The following is a 24,131-nucleotide window of genomic DNA, read 5'->3' on the forward strand; positions in this document are numbered from 1 at the left end:
GAGACTGCAACTTTCGAGGTGGTCGATAACTTCCATGCAGCCAAAACCCCGGCCACATCCCTGTCTTCATCGCACTGGGCCGCTAAGCCACGCTGGAAGCCCCAGGACTAACTGCCCAAGTCCTTTCCTCTCTCGCCTTCCCTCATGCCCCATAGGCCTCTCATTTACAGACTCTTGCCTGACTTCCTCCACTAACTTCGAAATGTCCGACTGCTAAGGCCTTATCACCGATTTTTTTCCTCCAGCTTCTCTCCCTTCTTTCCTCTCCTCTCCTGCCGTCCCCTCCTCTCCCCAACTCTGCTCTGTCTCAACTCTGTCTCCACGTCATCTCATCTAGTTCCACGGCTCTCTATGGTCACTATTTCTGAATCTGTATTTACAGTCCTGTCTCTCATAAGCTCCAGATTCTTACAGGTGCCTTCTTGACTTCCCTACCCGGATCTCAAACTTAAGACATCCGGTAGAGAATCTTAACACCCCATTCCCTCTTCCTCCAAACAAAATCATCAGTTTCTTTCCTCTCTCAGGACCAGCAGCCCACTTCTCAGGCCATAAATCTAGCAGAATTATCCCCAGTTCCTTCCCCTCACTTTTATTATCAAATCCATCAGCAAGTCCTCTTTCTCTAAAACACACCCATTTTTTACCCTCTCCTCTACCATCTAGTCTCATCCTGGAATATTACAACAGCCAAGATGATTTTTTTCAAATGTAAAATTGAATCATGTTATTCCCTATGTGAAAACCATCCAGTGCCTTCACTTTGCACTTGGAATAACACCCAGACTCCTGACCTGACCTGCAAGCGATGCCTTGTCTGTCTTCTACCTCCCTGACTATCCTTATCTTTCATCACTTTCTTGGCATGTTCTGGACTTTTTTATATTCCTTCAACACACCGAGCTCATCCTTGCCTCAGGATCCCCGTAAGATTCTTCAGGTCCCTCTGCCTGGCGTGTTTGGAGTTCCTCATCCTTCTGACCTCACTGCAAATGTTGCTTCCTGCCTAGCACTTCTCTGACCACCTTGTCAGACTACACTCCAGTAATTATCTGTCCCATCTACATGCTTTATTTCTTCATAGCACATAACATTATTATTTTGTTTACTAGTTTATTTTCTCTCCCTCTTTGATGAGAGAAAACTTTGACCCTCTTGATCACTAATACAGTCCCAGAACTGGAACGGAACCTGATGAATATTTATGGAATGAGTGGATAGACATAGTAGGGAACTTTTTTAGAAAATGTTTTTCCCAGATGTTAAGTATTTTACAATCTTAATTCCCAACAAACATGAAAATATTCATGTCAAAGTAAAAATAATTCACATGACTTTTTAAGATGTGAGACTTCAGTCTTTTGAAGGCTAATTAGGGATGACCTCTAAGGGGGTCTCTGGGGCCCGTATTTTCAGTCACCAGGACTATGTTGATTGGAAAGATGAGGGAATGCTCATGCAGGACTTCCACTTCAACTGCGGCCAACCCTGATGCACAATCTAGGCTTACTTGGAAAACTGGCAAGTAACCTTGTGTGATATGGTCCATATCATTAAGGGCTATAGGACTCCTTCTAAGTTTTTCTCCCCATTTGGCCTAATACAAAGCCTAAAAATTTTTGAAATTAATTCCTTTGGGTTCTGAAGTTCTTTTAACCTTCTAGAATCCTGTACTAAAATGTAAACCACCTTTAGCTTTCTATAATTAGAAGTAACATCATAAAATTCTTAAGCTGCCAAAGATATTGGTTGTTAGGCTTTGCTTCCCAGGTACTTCAAAATGTACAGGTAGCTGGGGGCAAGACCTCATAGAAATGATGCCCAGAAGAAGGGCCCAGAGGGGCCTGGAGAGGCAAGAGACCCCTTGAGCTCTAAAGAGAAACCTGCTCCATCTCTAATTTTGCCCAAAGCTGCCTTAACGTTTGACTCCAAGGTTCCTTCTGCACCATAACCACAAAAGAAGAGGACTCTGCATTTTTGAGCTTTATAAGCAGTAAGCAGGACCCCAGAGGTCTCTAGGAATGAAAGGTAGTGATCAAGCAGATTCTCCAGAGGATTCAGCTCCACGCTACTCAGGGGACTGACTGGGGGCAGGTGGCAATCCTGACAGGCTCCCAGAGGGTCACTAGACGGGTGGAGGGATTTCCCCTCCAGTTCACCATCATGATGGTTCAGCAGCCTCATCACACACAGCAGCTCCTGAAGGCAAGCACCACCAGTGACTGGAAGTCTAACTTGCTCGACTAGATTTCCTCACCTCGAGACAGCCACCAGCGGCTACATCTTCAGGGACACTCATGTCTGACCTCTCTTTTGACACACAATTATTTTTAGTGGTCTGACATTTTTATATTGGTGAATTCTGTTTAATATTAATGTCCTCTCGTTTTCAAGGTCTCTTTCCCTTGGTGCAGCTTCTGCAGCATTTTATGGCTTGGGATAAACCTGTATTTGTACAATTGAGCTGATTTGCCATAGATGAGAGATTGCTGGTGTTGTTTCTCCACTCCAAACAAGGTCTTCTTTAAATTTTAGAAAACATGGGCTTTTCTTTTTTCGGGAATTTCTCACTAAAATCACATGGATGGCTTGCCCCTGTAGTAGCAGCTTAGCTGAATCCGAGAAGGCACGATGGTGGCTTTTTCCTTCTGCCTCATCAACTGAGAATTGTTTTTTTATCCCATTCACTTCTTGGAGAAAAGGGATGATTCGACCTTAGCATGAGGTGACTTTAAGAAATTAATTAGAAGTGAAATTGCTCTCTTACTATAAGACAGTTCCTCACATATCCAAATGCCAATAGTGACAGCTTTGCAGAAGCTCTCTGCTTTTAGCAATATGATTTTAGGGAAAGAATGGAAGGAGACACAGTGATGCAAATGCCACCTGCCACTGCTTCCCCACCACCCTATCTTACCTTCTTCATCACATGTGATCCCTGTAGTGGGGCTTAGGAACTCCAGGAAGGGAAGGGGGTTGGATCTTGCTAATTAATTTTTTTTTCTGATGCTACCATACTAATCATTACAATAAGGATCTGAAGTTTGTGGTAATCTTCAAAGTGATATTTTAAAAGAAGAATCAAGCAAGTCTTACAACCATAAGTAGTTTTATCTATAAACTCCTTGAAAGATAGATAATATCTCTGATAAGTTAAAAAAAAAACTCAGCAAATGAGTGACTGAAGCCAGACCAAGAAAACTAATTTCTTGAGTAACACTGTCAAGTTTCAGAAAGTTGTTTAGGTGCCATGGAGACAGAGCCATAGAAAAATTCCCACCATATGCTAAACTGGGGACCTTGAGAATAACAAAAGAAATTTCTGGAAATGACCTCCAACCAAAGACTGACCCTATCATCAGTTTGAAATACCACGTACTAGATATTCTGCACCTTTGTGCCTATGTGCCCAAGAGCTCAGCTGTAGCAAATCAGAGGAATAATAGTGGACAGGGGCCAGGCAGTGCTCATTTTTATCTAAGTTTGGATACCTTGAATGGCAGCTCGATTCCATAGGAGAAGTGCCATTGGATACATCTTCTCTTTTTCAAGAATTTTAGCCTTTTCTTAAAAAAAGAAAAAAAAAGGAGACATTCCATTAGGAAGGCTTAAGGTGTCCCTGTAGTAAAGTCAAACATGCATATGTATGGTTAGGGAATTGCAGAGAATTTTAACTTATCTTACTAGATTCCAAAATGAACGCTGAATTGCTTTGAGCTACTTCATACCCCATTTCTGCAAGCAGTGCGTACTGAACAAGAGAAGAATCTATATCACCATTCTTATAAGCGAAGTATGCTGTCAGGAATTTCTCAGCCCAGTGGCCTAGTTCACAGACACCTTTATAAAGCTGTATTTGGAAAGAAAAATCAAGCAGACTAGTTAGCCAATACATGTAATTCCATGCAAATGGTAACTGACATCAGTCTTTAGTTCCTCCTGGCTGGTCAGGCCAGGATTTTTGGTCTGAAGCGTGGCTTTTGAAAATTATTTAGAGTGAGGAGTTCATATCTTTCATAGGCACAAAAGTTATAAGTGTGTATTTTATTTGTCTTGAGCTTATTTTAAATTTGCATAATACACTTTTCTGACTTAGAGGCTATTTGGCAGGACAAGAACGTCTCAACTTCTGTTTTTGTTTTTGTAAGGGCTTTACTGGGCACTGCGGCCCTATGAGGGCAGCTGATGTGGGAGAGAGAGCGAGGGGAGGACACGCCTGCTGGCACCGGCGGCAGAACCAGGAAGGTGTGCAGAGCGCACGGGACTACTGTCAGCCGAGCTGAACAGCGCGTAATTCCGCACGCAAAAGAGGCTAGCCACCCACAGTTCATTAGGGAGCTGGCAAAGGAGCAAATCTAAAGACAGATTTTTAGCTGGGAGCTTTTGAAACGAATTTCAGAGGGATTAGATTACAACATGGAGGTATTTATACTGGTGCAGGGGAAGTGTTTAATAAATCAATGAAGGACATTAAGATCCTAAAAGCACTCTTTTGAAAAGTGCACCAATATCCCAGGCTAAAAGAATTTACTTTCTCCAGTATCATCCAAATCATCAAAAAAACCTCAGGACCTTGCTTTCCGGGAAGAAGCGGGCTACATTTTCTAGGCTAAATCAAGCCTTGCATTTCCCAGTTGCAACTCCCAAGCCCACTAGAAGTGCCAAGTTGCCCTGGCAATTTGATTGACGACTGAAACAGAGCCCCCTAACTGAATTCTGCGGAGAGCTCTGAACCTGATGAAAAGCCAAATGCAAGAGAGAGGAAGGATCATTTCTCTGCCTCCCTTTCCCAGGCTGAGTTACATCACTGCTCTTCCTCTCTGGCAAATGTCAGTATTCACATTGTCAGCTGGAAGAAACAAGATAATATGTATAAAATCAAAGGCACCACAATTTAAGGACAGTATCACCTCCTCTGTGTGACAAATGAAAAGTACTTCAGAAACAGCTCCTGATTTACCTCCACAGCGGTTCTGCATGATCGAAGCACTCCTGTTCCTGTGGCGTACATCTCGGCCAGGTAATAAACGGCTAGGGGCTGCCCACTCTGAGATGCCAAGTAAAAATATTTGAAGGCAAGTTTATAATCCTTCCATACTCCAGAGCCAGCTGAAAAATTAAAATCATTTTGAGCCACCCCTTATTTACATTATTTTTTAACATTATAATCTATGCATGTAATGGTCATGGTTTTAAATAGGTTCCTGCGGTTTTAAATAGGTTCAGAAGAGTCAGGCAAAAGCCAAGCTACACTCCCGATTCACTATTTGGAGCGGGGTGGAGGGGGGGATGTTGAGGTAGATTAGAAGTAAGAGTGTGGAAATGAATGTTCTCTGCCCATTCAGCGAACTGAAGGAGGAGGACTGTCTAGTCTCATGACAATATCTCCTCAATACTGCACATATTGTTAATGAAGTTAATGGAAAGGAGACCAAGTGGTAGGCTCTGAGGACCAGAAGCCCCTCCGTGACGTGTGCTACCATCACTGTCGTCCTTCCATACCAGGGGGCTGGTACAGCTCCTCCCAGACGTAACCATGGAGTTTGGGGCAGGCAACTCCCAGCTCCAAGGGGCCCAGCTCAGACTCGGCTCATGCTTGGAGCAAGGAGAGGTATTTGGAGCTGGTGTGGAGAAACAGCTACTCCCAGAAGCTGGGGTTCTTGTTGGGGTTCTCCCATTACTCCTTTGGCCACTTGGGCACCTTGGGGCACATCCTTTGCAAGAGGAAGGGTTTTCTTCAGGTGGTTCTGAAATTGCCTCCCAGCTCTAACATTTCTTAGCCTTCAGAAGCAGTGCCATGTTGCTGCTGAGACCAGCAGCTCTGCCGGTAGATCATTTGGGTTAGAATCCCAGATCCACTGAGCATGTGATCATGTGACCTCGTGTAAGACTTGTGACCTCAATATGGCTCAGTTTGCTCACCTATAAACTGTGGGATACCCCACAGGATGTGTTGAGAGGACTAAATGAGTAAAAGCATGCTGCTGCTGCTGAGTCGCTTCAGTCGTGTCTGACTCTTGCGACCCCATAGACGGCAGCCCACCAGGCTCCCCCGCCCCTGGGATTCTCCAGGCAAGAACACTGGAGTGGGTTGCCATTTCCTTCTCCAATGCATGAAAGTGAAAAGTCAAAGTGAAGTCGCTCAGTCGTGTCCGACTCTGAGCGACCCCATAGACTGCAGCCCACCAGGCTCTTCCGTCCATGGGATTTTCCAGGCAAGAGTACTGCAGTGGGGTGCCATTGCCTTCTCCGAGTAAAAGCATATCAAGACTTAAACATCAGCCATAACTATTACCCTAATTTTAGAAGCTTGAGGAAGCTGATGGATCCTGGGGCTGGGACTTGGAATAAACTAGAAGGACAGGCTATCTCAGTCAGGCAACCTTCCAAGATGTATAGAACAGACTCTGAAGCTGGACTATTTTGGAAAATGCCAGCTGACCTCTAGGCCAGATCTGGCTTCCTGATGATACATCTGCTCCTGCCCTTGCTCCACCTCTGATGGGACGGACTGAGACAGAATACTCAGATGTATTTGGATCTCTGGGTATGTGTCTTGGCCAATCTCTTTCTCAGTCCTTATGAAAATGATTACAAATCTTCAAGGCTTTCTGAGATCACCTATCTCAATCACTCCACCTTTGTTCTCAGGTAATGACCGTACTTCTGAGCTCACTACAGGAGCCCTCTTGTTAGCTTTCCTCACTTGCCTCTCTCCTCAGATTAACAACTGCACCATTTGTTTCATCATCTCTCCAGGTCTGACGATGAGAAATCCCTCCTCTTTGTCAAAGCTAGTGAGGCTCCCTGGACCTGATCAGATACTTGCAGATTTGCCACTGGTCAGGTAAGATCAGAAAGGCCGCCTAAATTTTTCCAGAACCTCTTCATCAATTATCTCATCTCCCCAGTGACCCATTAACCACCTCCATTGGTTGACTCGCTTTCATTTTTTCTGCAAAAAATTATACTCAGGTCTCTCACCATCTTAAAAACAACTTTCTCTTGATTCTTGATCTCCCTGATGCTATTATCTCATCTCTCTCCTCCATTTAAAGGAACACTACTTTCAGTAATGTTTGGGCCCATCTACCTCTTCACCTCGCATGTAATCCTCACCCCGCTGTATCTGGCTTCCCTCTCAACCAGTTCGATGACCTCACAAACATCCTCTTTACTGATAAGTTCCACAGACACTTTGCCCTTTTTTTTTTTTCGGAAAGTGAGAACCAGGCTTTTCACTGAATTTCAGCGGAGTATCATTCATTTACTCTTTCTTGAAATTTCTAACCCTTGTCCTCCTTAAGATAACCTCCTCCCCACCCCATCCCTCTGACTGTGCATTTTCAGTCTTCCTGTGATGACTCTTTCTTTGCCCATATTTTCAATATGGTGCCAAGGATCACCAGATCTCTTATCGTGGCCTACTGCGCCTTTCTCTTGCACTCTCTCTCCATTCCCTTTGGAAGCTTGGCTACTCTTAACTAACACCTATATGTTGATGCCACTCAAATCTTTCTCTTAAGTTTGACCTTTCTTGTGAGTTTCATACTTGCTCAAACTTGGCTTTTTAAGGTGACCTTTCAGGTTGTGCCTCATTGCCCCCTCCCCCAAATAGTGTACTTTTCCTTGTCTTCTTCAAATTCCTCCTCAAATTGCTGCCTGACTGTTCTGTCTAAACCATCCACACCAACCCTTTGATTTGCGTTAAAAAAGGGTCAGACTTAATGATGCCTTTGTCATCCTAAGTAAAGCAGCCACATGTATAGTACTTACAGTAGTACATGAAGCCTAACTGAAACTGAGCATTGGGCCATCCCTTCTCTGCAGCTTTCTGAAAGTATTTAAGCGCTTCTGCATAATTCTGCAAGATAATTACACTTTGTTACTCAAAGGTACATGCATAACTCCATGGTAACAGTTGCCTTCCACTTTTTTAAAGAGTGTAGTTAGTGCCTATGTGATTTAAGCTAATTAAAATTGTATCAGAAGTATTACACATTTTATTTCATTGTTATATTAGATTCTACCAAGAAATAATTATCTCATTATCATTGTAAATTATGTCTTTTCCTACACTGACAATAGGTTTTGTTAGATATTGGGGGAAGGTCACTCAAAAAGACAAAAGTTAAACTGAGAAGACAAATTTATCTATCCAGAAAAAAAAATCCTCTTGGGTTAGATGATTTGTAAGTTTACTTAGAATCTATGATTCTAAGATATTAATTAGGGTTGTTATTCTTGTCATAAGCTTACTCTATGTCTCTGGCAAATATTTCACTGGATTATTTTATTTTGTATTATTAGATATGATACCTCCACGAACCAGGTAATAGAGACTAATTCCTTTAAATTAATCAATGGTCATGAATTTCACCCTAGTCAATTTCTGGAAACATGAAAGATGATAAAACTATTTAACTTACCACGGGAACTCCTTTCCCATAAAAGTAAAGAAGACCGAGCCCATGAAGACCAATTGCATTGCCCTAGAATGGATTTAAAAATCGAAGTAACGTCTTAGAAGAATTCATGATAAGGAACAATGCTGCAAAATCATTCACAAAATTTGAAACATTCACAATAGGAGCTGAATTAAGGCAGGTTAATGAGGCAGTTGGCATTATTCTGACCCTCTCTACTTTCTCCTTTCACACTTTCATAGCCCCCTTCTGACCAGAAAAGAGGGAAATGACAGTCACATCTTTCCTCCAATCTTCTTTTTCTTACTTTTTTTCAAATTAGAGAATGATTGCGTTTTCTGCCATACAACAGTGTGAATCAGTTATAAGTATACTAATACCCCTCCCTCTTGAACCTCTGTCCCAATCTTTCATTCAACATTTCTTTAGGGATTGCTTGGTGTGACTCCACAAGAGGCATTGGGCAGAGGTAGGAGGTGAAAGTCAAAAGATTCTGAGGCAAACCAGACAGCACCTTCCATGTCTAAAGGCAGCCTGACAGATCCGTGGGCTCTGACCCACTAGGAGGGACCTCTTAATCGTGACAAATGTGGTGAGTCCTGCAGTGGAAACAGATGGATGGTGTTGTGGGCAGCCCAGAAGAGGGACACTCAACTGCCTGCAGGACCGAGCAGGCTGAGTCGTTAGAGATGGTGACATTTGAGCTGGGTCTTAAAGGATGTGTGGGAATTTTTCAGAAGGGAGAAGTCTATCTAAACACTTGTTACCTGCTTTGGGCAAAGGAGGTTGATGTAAGTGGCCAAATAACATGTTAGAGACTCTGTGGCTTTCAATCTAGCCATTGTGGATGGTAAAGCACTGTTGGCCTATGTTTTTTTAATTCAAATTTTACTGTTTATTAGGTTTATAGTATTTCCTCAGGAACTTAAGTTCTGATAGGAAACTCTCCAAATTTCTTTTTACTGCCTAAACATATTCATTTGTAATTATTTTTAATAATTTACTAATTGAAATGTAGTTATTGCAGATGCAGATAGAGTACTCCTCGGTGAGACAGAAGTCACACGTAACTAGAGACGGCGTAGTTCAACAACTACTTCAAGGTGCTAAACTTTGAACCTGTCTCTATTCAAAGGGCCAGCTCGTGTAAGAACTCTTGAGGACAGTCTATGTGCATTTCAAACAGCTGGTATATGTCTACTGTCTTCTTCTCTCTTCTCCCCTGACTACATCGACCTGTAGTGCCAGGAGTCTGGGGATGGTCTGCTCTGGGGGTAAAGCCTAGTGTGAGGCATGTGGTAGAGTATTGAATCTGCCTCCTTTTAGCCACCCTCGTTTATTTACTTTTTATGCCTTTTTATGTAGGCCATTTTCAGAGTCTTTACTAAATTTGTTACAATGTTGCTTCTTTTGTTTCATGTTTTGTATTTTGGGCTTGGGGCTTGTGAGATCTTAGCTCTCTGACCAAAGATTGAACTTGCACCCCCTGCATTGCAAGGAGAATTCTTAACCACTGGACCACCAGAGAAGTCCCTATCTTCATTTAGATGTTGAGAGAAATGAGAGGGAAGGGAAATGAGAGGAAGGAAAAGGGAAGGAGGCAGAAAGAGAAAGGTTCGAGTACTGGGGACAAATTCCTTTCTATCTTTAAGAGAATCCCTGGGGAACCAGGGGCTCACTGGATGACTCACCAACCGTCTAAGGCCCAGAGTAATGGACATGAGTTTGAGCAAACTCTGGCAGACGGTGAAGGACAGGGAAGCCTGGTGTGCTGCAGTCCATGTGGTCACGGGTCACAAAGAGTCAGACATGACTTAGTGACCAATCAACAACAAAACCTGTTCAGAACGTTCAGATCAAGAGCGGCCAGCTCAGAGGGCCCCTGAGCCACGTGGGTACTGTAAGACGTGCGTAAGCCAGGTTACGGGGGAGAGGTGGGGACTGAGGCGAACCAAGAGCAGCTGCACGTCTAAAGGCAGCAGCACCTCCTCTGCTCTGCTGCGGCTCACTGTCCTCCCGTGGAATGGCCACCTCATGTGCTCAGCTCTTCTCAGTTTCCAAGAAAAGCTGGACACCCAGATTTTGATATGAAATTTCCTAATTTTTAAAACTCCTTCCAAGCTGAAAAAGATATATGCGTAGGCAATCCCTCTCCCTATACATAACTTCCACGTTAGGGCTCAGTGCTCTGGCTGAGATGAACTGACATGAACCTAGGGAGCAGATGCTCTTATTAGGGAAATATTTGAAGAACTCCTGTGAGGAACGAAGACCACTGCCCTCCTCTCGGTGGAGAGACATGGCCTTCAGACACCAGGAGAGAGGGCGCAGCGTAGCAGCAGTGAAGTTCTAGCAGTACAGAGAGAACACAGGGCACTTTCAGAAGAGGGAGAGGATGAAGTGTGCCAGGGAGGCAGGGAAGGCTTTGTGGGGGAGAGAGGACAGTGCTTTGCACTGGGGATGGGTGTTCAGAATGATCCTGGGAAGGGAGAGGGGATGACAAAAGTGTGAAGGTGGAGCTGGGCCCGGTGTGTCCATAGTCGTGAGAGAGAAAACCAGAAGAATATGGTCCAACTTGGACCCAGCATCACATTGGATAACTGTTCATGTTTCTGAGTAAGATACAAGAAGTCAGAGAGTCCACAGCTTTGCATCGTGGTACTGATGTGACTTGGAAACAACTTTAAAAGCAGCAGTTAAAAAAAAAAAAAAAAAACAGTAAAAGATTATGGGGCTGCCCTGGTGGCTCAGTGGTGAAGAATCTGCCTGCCAGTGCGGGAGACATGGGTTCGATCCCTGGTCTCAGAAGATCCCATATGCCGCAGGGCAACTAAGCCTGCTTGCTGCCTCTACCAAAGCCCGTGTGCCGGAGAGCACAGGACCTGGCACTACTGAGCCCGCATGCTGCCACTACCAAAGCCCGTGTGCCCTGGAGCCCGTGCTCCACCGTAAGAGGAGCCACCACCATGAGAAGCTCCTGCACCACGATGACAGAGCAGCCCCTGCTCACTGCAGCTAGAGAAAAGCCCGTGGGGCAACGAAGACCCAGCACAGCCAAGAGATGGTAATACTGAATTTTAAAAAAGAGAAGCGTACAAGTGTGCAGGAGTGGAGACAGAAGCTCTATACTTTGGTAGTGAGCCCAAGGGAGAAATCTAATAAATTGTCCTGGAGATGATAAGGGATTACATGGTCATATTTACCTGATGCCATTCAGAAGAATGACCTTAAATACAGTGTTAGATTTCCTCCATAAAGAAGGGCAGCTCAGGTTTAGGACACGAGTTGCTCAGATCACAACTGGTTACATAGCCCTGAACAGCTTGGGCGCTGGGTTAATTTACACACTCAGCTCCCTGGCGTTGTTCCTTTACACTGACAGGTCAGCACTATTTGCTGTTACATTACCCCGCCTCTTTTTCGGGTCTGCTCTCCTTGTCGTCCTAATCTAATGGTATTCTGGATGACTGTCTTGCTGAGCAGCAATTCCATATAAATTACAAGGGAGAGGAGCCGACTACCAGCCTTCTCAGTAATTTACACCATAATAGCAGCAGTTCCGAGGTGCTAGTCATTTATAAATAGGCTCCTAAAACAGCATGTGGGCTTTTAAAAAGCATGAACAGTTGAAAATATTCCCCATTTGAGCACATCTCTACTGCCAGTGTTGCAGTAAGATGGTGTAAGACAACAAAAGGGTTCTTACACCGCAGGGATAGAAAGTTTATCAAGGCTGCTCTCCAATGTTAGGGTGGTGGGTGTTGCTATGAGGATGTCTTTTAGACACCAAAGGGGTTTAGGGGAGTCTGCTAAATTTCACCTGACAGATCCAGCCTCACTGAGCTTAGGAACCAAGGCAGGAACTTCAATGGCAGAAGCCATACTCTGAGATTCCTCTGTTTCCTCACAGATCCAATCCATTCTGCCTTGGATATGCTTTGAAATTCACTCTACCTAACGGGCCCCAGACTTAGAAAGATAATAGCTGACACACAGCACGTACTATGCACAGGCACTGCTTCAAGTATTTTTAATACGAGGCACATAACTATTGACTCATTAAATCCTGAAAACAGCAATATGAGGCAAGTATTCTTATATTCTCATTTTATAGAGAGGGAAATTGGGATGTGGAGGGGTTAAGTGGCCCATCTATGGTCACACAGCTAGTCAACTGAAGGACTGGCTTCAGACCAGGGACTCTGTCTCCAGAGCTGTGCTCTCAGTCATCTCGCCCTGGCTCTTGGACAGCCTTCTGCCTGAGCCAGAGCCTTTGAGTAAGGTCAGAGGAGAGAAAACTGGGCATTTTTTGGTTATCTTTGTATTCAACTTACCGCAGTTACTGACGGAGTTTTCCCTTCCTCTGCCCTCATCTTTTTTGTTTCTTGAGCTAGATGGCCTCATGTACCACATGGTGGAGGGGACGCTGAGCTGTCTGGCCTGCAGCTAGGATGCCATCTTCCATTTACCAAGAAGGCGAGGTGGGTCTCTGCCTACCCCAACCTCCTATTTTATTGTCAGTGACACTGTTCTTTACCAGGACCCTACACCCCTCCCAGGCCCATTAATCGGGCACGGGGCTTTAGAGTTAATGCTTCAGCCCCAGTCTGCATGTTAATACAGGCAAATGTTTCATGTGTCTACAGAATGGGCAGGGTACATACCTTACTAGCTGCCATAGAAAAGTATTTGAAAGCAGTAGCATTATTTTGTGGTGCTGCAGCATTCCCTTCTAAATACATCTACAAAAAAGCACACACACACAAATAAAAAGATGTAAAAACTAAAGATTTCGAGGGCAATGAAAATGTTTTAGAATGACATCGAGGTGATGATGGCACAACACATTGAATGTAGTAAATGCTGCTGAAGCACACACTTTAAAATGGGCAATTTTATGTTATTTGAATTTCTCCTCGTTTTTAATAAAAGGAAAAATTAAGGATACAATCTAGTACACACACTCTAGAGTACCCTCACCTAAGGGTGAGAAAAGAATCCTGTTGGTATTTTTTTCATGTTTTCTTGCATCTAAATTTACTGTATGTAGTACTTCTGGAAACTGGGCACTCGTCCCCATGGTTACTGATACAGACTGGCTGTGGGAGCCAAGGGCAGTGTGCAGGGGAGTGAGTAGTCTTGTAAGGAGAGAAGGTGCCTCTCCAGAGGAACCTTCCACAAAGGCTCCTCCTGTCAGTCAGGGAGGAGCTGGTTCTTTGGTCAGTCTGGAGCTGGTTCTCATTCCAGGGACAGTGGGAGGAGGCACCACGTTGGGTGGAGGTGTGTCCCAGGGTTTGATGTACAATTAGATCAGCTCTCCTGTTACACACCAGGGGTTCATGGGGAGGGCTCCGAGTTACTCTCAGCCAGGAGCCCTGGGCCACTGGTACTTTCAAAGACTGCTTTGGAGGAAGGGATAGTTAGGGAGTTTGGGACTGACGTGTACACGCCGCTGTATTTTAAATGGATAACCGACAAGGACAGAATGTATAGCACTTGGAACTCTGCTCAATGTTATGTGGCAGCCTGGATGGGAGGGAGGTTTGGAGGAGAATGGAGCCTTGTGGGCTACAGTCTATGGGGTTGCAAAGAGTCAGACATGGCTGAGCGACTTCACTTCACTTCAAGCTGTGGCAAGTTGCAAAAATAGCCGTAATACTTTATGGGCTTCCCTGGTGGCTCAGAGGTTAAAGTGTCTGCCTGGAATGCGGGAGACCTGGATTCGATCCCTGGGTCGGGGAGATCCCCTGGAGAAGGAAATGGCAATCCACTCAAGTATTCTTGCCTGGAGAATCCCATGGACAGAGAAGCCTAGTAGGTTACAGTCCACAGGGTCGCAAAGAGTCGGACATGACTGAGCGACTTCACCTTACCTTACCTGTAAATATGGCTGAGTCTCTTTGCTGTCCACCTGAAACTATCACAACATTGTTAATAGCTATGCTCCAATATAAAATTAAAAGTTAAAAAAAGGCTGCTTTTGGTACCCCAGATAAAGACCGCTATTGCATGGGACTTCTTCCCAAACTGTCACCTCAAGAATACCACTGTCAGTTTGTAGCTGAAGGCCCTGCTTAGCTGCTTTCATGAAAAAGGCAAGCAGACCTATTACCCTACACTGGTTCAGTTAGCTGGTACTACTAGGTTTTAAGAAATGAAAACTATTGATCAAGATGAAGCTTGTACCTTTCCTATAAATGCCATAGCATTTGCGCTCCCAGCTTTTGCTGCCTTTAAGAAGTAGTACAATGCTTTCTGGAGAGAAAAGGAACAGTATTATTGACAGTCATAAACATATCCTGTAAAATAGCTTTTGCATTAAACTTTATTTCATTTGACATGCATTAAAAAACCTCTGTAAAATGCCTGCTTCGTTCAAGGCACTCACTACTCCAAGTGCTATTTCAATCATGAACCTGGAGAGTGGGAGATAAATATATATATATTTCATACATACAGTTTTAGAATGTGAGGACTTGTTTTTCACATTTGGAAACGCATCATGGGCATGTTGCTTTGGGGAGGAGAGATAAATCCCAGCTGTAGAACTAAATACTCCGTTATTTTTAAAAAACTACACTTGTATGTTGACAGTATGTACTTACTGTGTAAGACAGTTTGTGTAACTGGCAGAATTAAATATACAGCATCCTAACTTTTACGCTGCAGAGGGAATGAGACCAGACACACCTGGTTGCCTTCTTGGTCCAGGTCTCTCTGCAGAGGTGAACCTCAGACCAATTCTTTCCAAAGAAAGTCAAAGGGGGCCAGGAAAACCTTCTGACTCTCTCTGGGTCATAACATTAAACGAAATGCTCAGTCTAAACGCATGGGAGGTCACCTGTCTCTTGCTGCCTCATTCCTCAGGTCTCCTCCTGATTTTCCCTAAGTTCTTGTCAGAGACTTTGTGGAGAATTAAGGAAATAAGTCCCAGGAATGAGAAATGAAGACATGCTCCAAAGTGTCTTAGTAGGACACAACTTTCCTCTCTTTAAAAAGCCTTGACTGATTGTAAGGGTCTGCAATTGATGGGCAAGGATCTGCCCCTTCCCAAAGAGAAGAGAATGCTTGAGGAAGAAAGGCACGTAGTTCTTTTATATGTAAGTTTTGTCTAGAAATATTGGCAACTTATTTGAGAACTACACACATTATGTCGCAAGTCAGTCTGCCACGGACATAAAGTAAATACAAAAGCCACCATCCTGGACCTCATCATGTCATGGATCCATCCACCCATCCTTCTCTTCTTCACGTATCCTTCCAAGATCTTGACTGATACCTGCCATACATATGGTAACATGTTAGGTATCACAGGTGATTGATAGATGAACAAAAACCACGGTTCCTACTTTGCTTCTTAGCAATACTGCTGTGAAAAAGTAGATATAAATGGCAATGACAATAAGTGAAAGGTAGAATAAAAGGGACACTAAAAAGAATTAGAGGGGTTTAGAACAACAGAAATTGTACCTAGTCCTTTTAAGTATTTTATAAGCTTTTTCTTCCTTCATCTTCAAAACTGCACTGTAAGGAAGGTATTACTAATATCTGAGCTATTTAGTGACAGTTGGAGTCAAGAAGCCGATACCGGCATCCTGCCAGCAGCCTAAATCCAATTCCCACGCATTCGGCACTCTGCCTTCATGGTTTAAAGAACGAGGGCTCAAATGATAAAGGTCACACAAAAGATGGAGAGGATTCACCACATAGGGGGCATCAGGAGCTGAGGGAACAACATGAGCAAAGCATGGAGATGGGAGTGTCCAAAGTGTGTCCAGGAAATAGTAGTTTTTTCTGTATGGCTGAAGTAGAGCACTCAAAAGCTACGATGTGCTAAACTGTGATGGGGCAATATTATTAACAGGCTAAGGCCTTTTATTTTATTTGGTTTAGAAATAGAAACCAGTGGAGATTCATGAGCATGAGGGAGGGTTGAAACAAATGCTGCTGAAAATGTCTGGAATAATGTAGGTGTCAGTTGGATAGGAGAAAATTATAGCAATGTATGATTTACTATACCAATTACATATTGGTAAATAAATCAAATGTATGATAAAATGTATGATTTAATAATCACATTTATCAAAGAACATCAATATTAAAAATATTTCTTATGAATATCCCTGCTGAACCAAGACCCAAATATATCCATCGAGAACCATGATGCGTGCAAGTCACAGTATCTCCAGCCTTGTTCCCTCATTCGTGGTCTCCTCCTCCGTGCTCTTGGGCACTCTGTCTTTCCCCATCATAGCATGCATCCGCTGATTTAACTGTCCGCTTAATTTTCTGTTTCCCCCAATGTTGAATCCTCTGTACTTAGCACAGTATCTACTGTATATTAGGCAGTCAGAAAATGTTTCTGGGATGAATGAATGAGTGAGTGAATGAAAGAACTAATTTGTTAATCTCTAAAACAAAAGGACTGAATTTTAATCTTTATGGTCCCTTCCAGCTCTAAAATTATGATTTTGTAAACTCATTTTCAAAGTGCAGTTTTCGAGTTTGGGCTCAAATATTTGGCATTGGGGAGTTATGCTCTGGGAAACTAGATTTAAACTGTTAAAAGAGAATAGCCCATTCCCCAGAAGCGAATAAGAATCTTGGAGTTTTTCCCCATCCTTCAATATAATGAGTCCATAAAGACCAAAAATGGAGGATCTAATTTCTCCTTCCACTTTCCTTGGTTACTTGGCATCTCAGTTCTCTTTAATTTCTCTTTACATTAACTTGCCTTTAATGTTGGGCTTCCCAGGTAGCTCAGTGGTAAAGAATATGCCTGCCAATGCAGGAGATGCATGTTTGATCCCTGGGTGGAGAAGATCTCCTGGGGAAGGAAATGGCAACCCACTCAAGTATTCTTGGAAAATGTCATGGACAGAGGAGCCTGGCAGGCTACAGTCCATAGGGCTGCAAAGAGTCAGACATGACTGAGTTCACATGCCTTTAAAGCCACGGTTTCAACTGCATAAACATTTACTAAACACTCTGTGAAAGTATCATGCAAGCTGCTTCAGCGGCCATGCACGGGCCAACCTGCATTCTTGCTTTTAGAGTCAAGTATTCATCCATCCGTTCATCTATCCATCTGCTGTGTTCTGTTTATTTCTGTTCCCCCCAAATCCATATGTTGAAAACCTACTACCCAACATGATGGTATTAGGAAGTGAAGTTTCTGAGAGGTGATTGGGAGAGTCCTCATGAATGGGATTAGTGCCCTTGAAAAAGGCCCCAGAGAGCTAGCTTGACCCTTCTGCTAGGCAGGGATACAAGGAAAATCCTACAGATTGTAAGAGGGCCCTCACCCAAACATGGTGGCACCCTGATCTCAGACTTCCAGCCTCCAAAACTGAGAGAAAATAAAGTTCCATTGTGCATAAGCCACCAAGTACTCAGTATTTTTGTTATAATTGTTCAAACAAAAACACGATCCATCCATCCTTCCTTCCTTCATATATTTACTGAGCACCTACCATCATATTTTACTGGTTATAACATGTATACCCCCATCTCTCATTTTAATCAGGACATTTTTTACTATCAATGGCACCATATAATTTATATTGGCAGTGTTTTCTCTTGCTCAGTAAGACATAATGTATCTTATAACTGATGGTGTCTTAGGATGAAATATAGTGTGTCTTAGGCATTATGCTAAGTGAAGTTTTATTATTTGAATGCACATCTCTCTCTTTTTTTTAACCTGAACATGATTTTTCATTGGTTCTAAGAAAATCCCTAGTTTAATCAGTTTGCAATGTTTCCTCTAGCATGAAATGCCAAGAAAATGCATTGTTCTAAAAACATTTGGGAATACTTCTTTTATCTCAGGCTCTGTAAATCACTCTTAAAAGGGATAGCATTAGCTCTTTTCTTTTTCATGGATGGCAGAGTGGATAAAGCAGTTGCCTTTACATATTTGATATTATTCCTCTGCTGGTTATAACTTAATTAACTTAATTATGCCTTATCCACTTTAATAACATGCACCAAAACACCCAGCTTTTCCTAATCCAATTCATCCTGGGCCTGTATATATTTAGAAAAGCAAATAACATTAAAATGTATGTATACAAGTTCAAGACAATGTAATCAAGACTTGCACATACAATACTTTCCAATAATTAAGAATCTTGTGGGGAGAAGGTGAAAATGTTGCCTATAGTGACAACTCATAAGAGAAATTAATTCAATCAAACAATGAGGAGGGTGAAAACATCAAGCTAGTCATTTCTAAGTATTCTGATTTTTAATTTGCTGGACAGTGCCGGGACAGGACTGGGAAAGGTCAGTTTTCATTCCAATGCCAGAGAAAAGCAGTGCCAAAGAATGTTCAAACTACGGCACAGTTGCATTCATCTCACACGCTAGCAAAGTAATGCTCAAAATTGTTCAAGCCAGGCTTCAACAGTACATGAACTGAGATCTTCCAGATGTTCAAGCTGGATTTAGAAAAGGTAGAGGAACCAGAGATCAAATTGCCAACATCAGTCGGATCATAGAAAAAGAATTCCAGAAAAACATCTACTTCTGCTTCATTTACTATGCTAAAGCCTTTGACTGTGTAGATTACAACAAACTGTGGAAAATTCTTAAAGAGATGGGAACCAGACCATCTCACTTGCCTCCTGCAAAACTTGTATGCAGGTCAAGAAGAAACAGTTAGAATCAGACACGGAACAACAAACTGGTTCCAAATTGGAAAAAGGAGTAAGTCTCAAGGCTCTATATTGTCACCCTGCTTATTTAATTTATATGCAGAGTACATCATGTGAAATGCTGGGCTGGGTGAAGCATAAGCTGGAATCAAGATTGCTGGGAGAAATATCAATAACCTCAGATATGCAGATGACACCACCCTTATGGCAGAAAGCGAAGAGGAACTAAAGAGCCTCTTGATGAAGTTGAAAGAGGAGAGTGAAAAAGCTGGCTTAAAACCCAGCATTCAAAAAATTAAGATCATGGCATCTGGTCCTATCACTTCATGGAAAATAGATGGGGAAACAATGGAAACAGTGAGAGACTTATTTCTGGGAGCTCCAAAATCACTGCAGATGCCAACTGCAGCCATGAAATTAAAAGATGTTTGCTCCTTGGAAGGAAAGCTATGACCAACCTGGACATCATATTAAGAAGCAGAGACATTACTTTTCCAACAAAGGTCCATCTAGTCAAAGCTATGGTTTTTCCAGTGGTCATGTATGGATGTGAGAATTGGACCATAAAGAAGGATGAGTGCCAAGAACTGATGCTTTTGAACTGTGGTGTTGGAGAAGGCTCTTGAGAGTCCCTTGGGCTGCAAGGAGATCCAACCAGTCTATCCTAAAGGAGATCAGTCCTGGGTGTTCATTGGAGGGACTGATGTTGAAGCTGAAACTCCAATACTTTGGCCACCTGATGCGAAGAGGTGACTCATTGGAAAAGACCCTGATGCTGGGAAAGATTGAGAGAAGGAGGAGAAGGAGACGACAGAGGATGAGATGGTTGAATGGCATCAACGACTCAATGGACATGGGTTTGGGTGGACTCTGGGAGTGGGTGATGGACAGGGAGGCCTGGCATGCTGTAGTTCACGGGGTCGCAAAGAGTTGGACATGACTGAGTGACTGAACTGAATTGATGCTGAAGCTGAAACTGCAATACTTTGGCCACCTGATGCAAAGAGCCAACTGATTAGAAAAGATCCTGATGCTGGGAAAGACTGAAGGCAGGGGGAGAAGGAGATGACAGAGGATGAAATGGTTGGATGGCATCACCAACTTGATAGACATGAGTTTGAGCAAGCTCCAAGAAATGGAGAAGGACAGGGAAGCCTGGCGTGCTGCAGTCCCTGGGGTTGCAAAGAGTCAGGAATGACTGAGTGACTGAACAACAACAACCAGGCATCAATATATTTATAAAGAACCTCCCAATAATTTTCTTTAGTGGACTAAAAGCCTACTCGCTCGAGTGGCTGAGAAATAACATCTAATTCTTAGGATGCTATCATTTATTTATTCAGTAGACAGTAAGTACCTAGTACGTCAGTTCAGTTCAGTCGCTCAGTCATGTCCAACTCTTTGCGACCCCATGAATCGCAGCACGCCAGGCCTCCCTGTCCTTCACCATCTCCCGGAGTTCACTCAGACTCACGTCCATCTAGTTAGTGATGCCATCCAGCCATCTCATCCTCTGTCGTCCCCTTCTCCTCCTGCCCCCAATCCCTCCCAGCATAAGCGTCATGCAACTCGTCGCATGAGGTGGCTAAAGTACTGGAGCTTCAGCATCAGCATCATTCCTTCCAAAAGAAATCCCAGGGCTGATCTCCTTCAGAATGGACTGGTTGGATCTCCTTGCAGTCCAAGGGACTCTCAAGAGTCTTCTCCAACACCACAGTTCAAAAGCATCAATTTTTCTGCGCTCAGCCTTCTTCACAGTCCAACGCTCACATCCATACATGACTACTGTAAAAACCATAGCCTTGACTAGACAGACCTTAGTCGGCAAAGTAATGTCACTGCTTTTGGATGTGCTGTCTAGGTTCGTCATAACTTTTCTTTCAAGGAGTAAGCGTCTTTTAATTTCATGGCTGCAGTCACCATCTGCAGTGATTTTGGAGCCCAAAAGATAAAGTCTGACACTTTCCACTGTTTCCCCATCTATTTCCCATGAAGTGATGGGACCGGATGCCATGATCTTCGTTTTCTGAATGTTGAGCTTTGAGCCAACTTTTTCCACTCTCCTCTTTCACTTTCATCAAGAGGCTTTTAGTTCCTCTTCACTTTCTGCCATAAGGGTGGTGTCATCTGCATATCTGAGGTTCTTGATATTTCTCCTGGCAATCTTAATTCCAGCTTGTGTTTCTTTCAGTCCAGCATTTCTCATGATGTACTCTGCATAGAAGTTAAATAAGCAGGGTGACAATATACAGCCTTGACATACTCCTTTTCCTATTTGGAACCAGTCTGTTGTTCCATGTCCAGTTCTAGCTGTTGCTTCCTGACCTGCATACAGGTTTCTCAAGAGGCAGGTCAGGTGGTCTGGTATTCCCATCTCTCTCAGAATTTTCCACAGTTTATTGTGATCCACACAGTCAAGGGTTTTGGCATAGTCATTAAAGCAGAAGTAGATGTTTTTCTGGAACTCTCTTGCTTTTTCCATGATCCAGCAGATGTTGGCAATTTGATCTCTGGTTCCTCTGCCTTTTCTAAAACCAGCTTGAACATCGGGAAGTTCACGGTTCACATATTGCTGAAGCCTGGCTTGGAGAATTTTGAGCATTACTTTACTAGCATGTGAGATGAGTGCAATTGTGTGGTAGTTTGAGCATTCTTTGGCATTGCCTTTCTTTTGGGATTGGAATGAAAACTGACCTTTTCCAGTCCTGTGGCCACTGCTGAGTTTTCCAAATTTGTTGGCCTATTGAGTGCAGCACTTTCACAGCATCCTCTTTCAGGATTTGAAATAGCTCTACTGGAATTCCATCACCTCCACTAGCTTTGTTTGTAGTGATGCTTTCTAAGGCCCACTTGACTTCATATTCCAGGATGTCTGACTCTAGGTGAGTGATCACACCATCGTGATTATCTGGGTTGTGAAGATCTTTTTTGTACAGTTCTTCCATGTATTCTTGCCACCTCTTCTTAATATCTTCTGCTTCTGTTAGGTCCAGACCACTTCTGTCCTTTATCAAGCTCATCTTTGCATGAAATGTTCCCTTGGTATTTTTAATTTTCTTGAAGAGATCTCTAGTCTTTCCCATTCTGTTGTTTTCCTCTATTTCTTTGCATTGATCACTGAAGAAGGCTTCTTATCTCTTCTTGCTATTCTTTGGAACTCTGCTTTCATATGCTTATATCTTTCCTTTTCTCCTTTGCTTTTCGCCTCTCTTCTTTACACAGCTATTTGTAAGGCCTCCCCAGACAGCCCATTTTGCTTTTTTGCATTTCTTTTCCATGGGGATGGTCTTGATTCCTGTCTCCTGTACAATGTCATGAACCTCATTCCATAGTTCATCAGGCACTTTATTTATCAGATCTAGGCCCTTAAATCTATTTCTCACTTTTATGTATAATCATAAAGGGTTTGATTGAGGTCATACCTGAATGGTCTAGTGGTTTTCCCTACTTTCTTCAATTTGAGTCTGAATTTGGTAATAAGGAGTTCATGATCTGAGCCACAGTCAGCTCCTGGTCTTGTTTTTGTTGACTGTATAGAGCTTCTCCATCTTTGGCTGCAAAGAATATAATCAGTCTGATTTCAGTGTTGACCATCTGGTGATGTCCATGTGTAGAGTCTTCTCTTGTGTTGTTGGAAGAGGGTGTTTGCTATGACCAGTGCATTTTTTTGGCAAAACTCTATTAGTCTTTGCCCTGCTTCATTCTGCATTCCAAGGCCAAATTTGCCTGTTACTCCAGGTGTTTCTTGACTTCCTGCTTTTGCATTCCAGTCCCCTATAATGAAAAGGACATCTTTTTTGAGTGTTAGTTCTAAGAGGTCTTGTAGGTCTTCATTGAACCATTCAACTTCAGCTTCTTCAGCATTACTGGTTGGGGCATAGACTTGGATTACCGTGATATTGAATGGTTTGCCTTGGAGACGAACAGAGATCATTCTGTCATTTTTGAGATTGCACCCAAGTACTGCATTTTGGAATCTTTTGTTGACCATGATGGCTACTCCGTTTTTTCTGAGGGATTCCTGCCCGCAGTGGTAGATATAATGGTCATCTGAGTTAAATTCACCCATTCCAGTCCATTTTAGTTCGCTGACTCCTAGAATGTCGACGTTCACTCTTGCCATCTCTTGTTTGACCACTTCCAATTTGCCTTGATTCATGGACCTGACATTCCAGGTTCCTATGCAATATTGCTCTTTACAGCATCGGACCTTGCTTTTAATCTAAGTACAGGACACACATTTTGAATAAGATGGATAAGAATTTACATTGCACTGCAGGAAGACAGTTAACAAGCCAAGATCAGTAAAATACAAGGAATGAGAGGGGCTAGAGAAAAATAAACACAGCATGATAAGATAAGTGATTAAAAAAAAAGGTAGAATTGATCAAGAAAATCCTCTCTGAGGAAGTAAGATTTTAAGGATAAGAAGCTAGCCATGGGGAGATCTCCCCACTCCTCTCTGCATATCTCACACTATTCCGAGTTGATTTTGGTGCAGGGCTTCCCTGGTTGCTCAGACGTTAAAGCATCTGCCCGCAATGCGGGAGACCTGGGTTTGATCCCTAGGTTGGGAATATCCCCTGCAGAAGGAAATGGCAACCCACTCTAGTATTCTTGCCTGGTGAATCCCATGGATGGAAGAGCCTGGTGGGCTACAGTCCACAGGGTTGCAAAGAGTCAGACATGACTGAGTGACTTCACTTTACTTCAAGCTGTGGCAAGTTGCAAAAATAGCCATAATACTTTGCAGGTCTGCCTGTTAAGAGAAGTTCTTTTTCCTATTCTTTCAATGCTGGCTGGCCTTGTGACTTACTTTGGCCAAAAGAATATGGCAGAATTGATTCTGTCGTTTCTGACCCTAGGCCTCAGGAGACTTTCACTACTGCATTTGTAAAACATTTGACTGCCATGTAAAAGGAGTGGGCCTGCTAGCTGGAGGATGAGAGCATGTGGAGAGACCAAGTCATCCTAGCTGCCATGGACCAGGCCATCATAAATCAGCCAGCCCTGGTCAAAACTCTAGCAAACTCTAGATGTGTGAACA

General features: G+C 43.1%; 1 protein-coding gene across 3 annotated transcripts in view; it reads right to left on the reverse strand.

Moving 5' to 3' along the window:
- The window catches only part of SEL1L2 (SEL1L2 adaptor subunit of SYVN1 ubiquitin ligase), a 58,186-nt gene that overhangs the window by 11,060 nt on the left and 22,995 nt on the right, over positions 1-24,131 (reverse strand). For 2 of the 3 annotated variants that reach the window (XM_027976484.2, XM_027976483.2), the window contains 6 exons: positions 14,613-14,681; positions 13,091-13,168; positions 8,430-8,492; positions 7,777-7,864; positions 4,961-5,109; positions 3,492-3,566 (listed from right to left, as the gene is read on the reverse strand). In XM_027976484.2, the coding sequence (XP_027832285.1) occupies positions 3,492-3,566; positions 4,961-5,109; positions 7,777-7,864; positions 8,430-8,492; positions 13,091-13,168; positions 14,613-14,681 (522 nt within the window). Of the gene's footprint in view, positions 1-3,491; positions 3,567-3,684; positions 3,851-4,960; positions 5,110-7,776; positions 7,865-8,429; positions 8,493-13,090; positions 13,169-14,612; positions 14,682-24,131 lie in introns of all 3 variants that reach the window. The other variant, XM_027976482.2, reaches the window with a different exon arrangement.

The sequence above is a fragment of the Ovis aries genome, chromosome 13, assembly GCF_016772045.2.
Source record: "Ovis aries strain OAR_USU_Benz2616 breed Rambouillet chromosome 13, ARS-UI_Ramb_v3.0, whole genome shotgun sequence".
Taxonomy (NCBI): domain Eukaryota; kingdom Metazoa; phylum Chordata; class Mammalia; order Artiodactyla; family Bovidae; genus Ovis; species Ovis aries.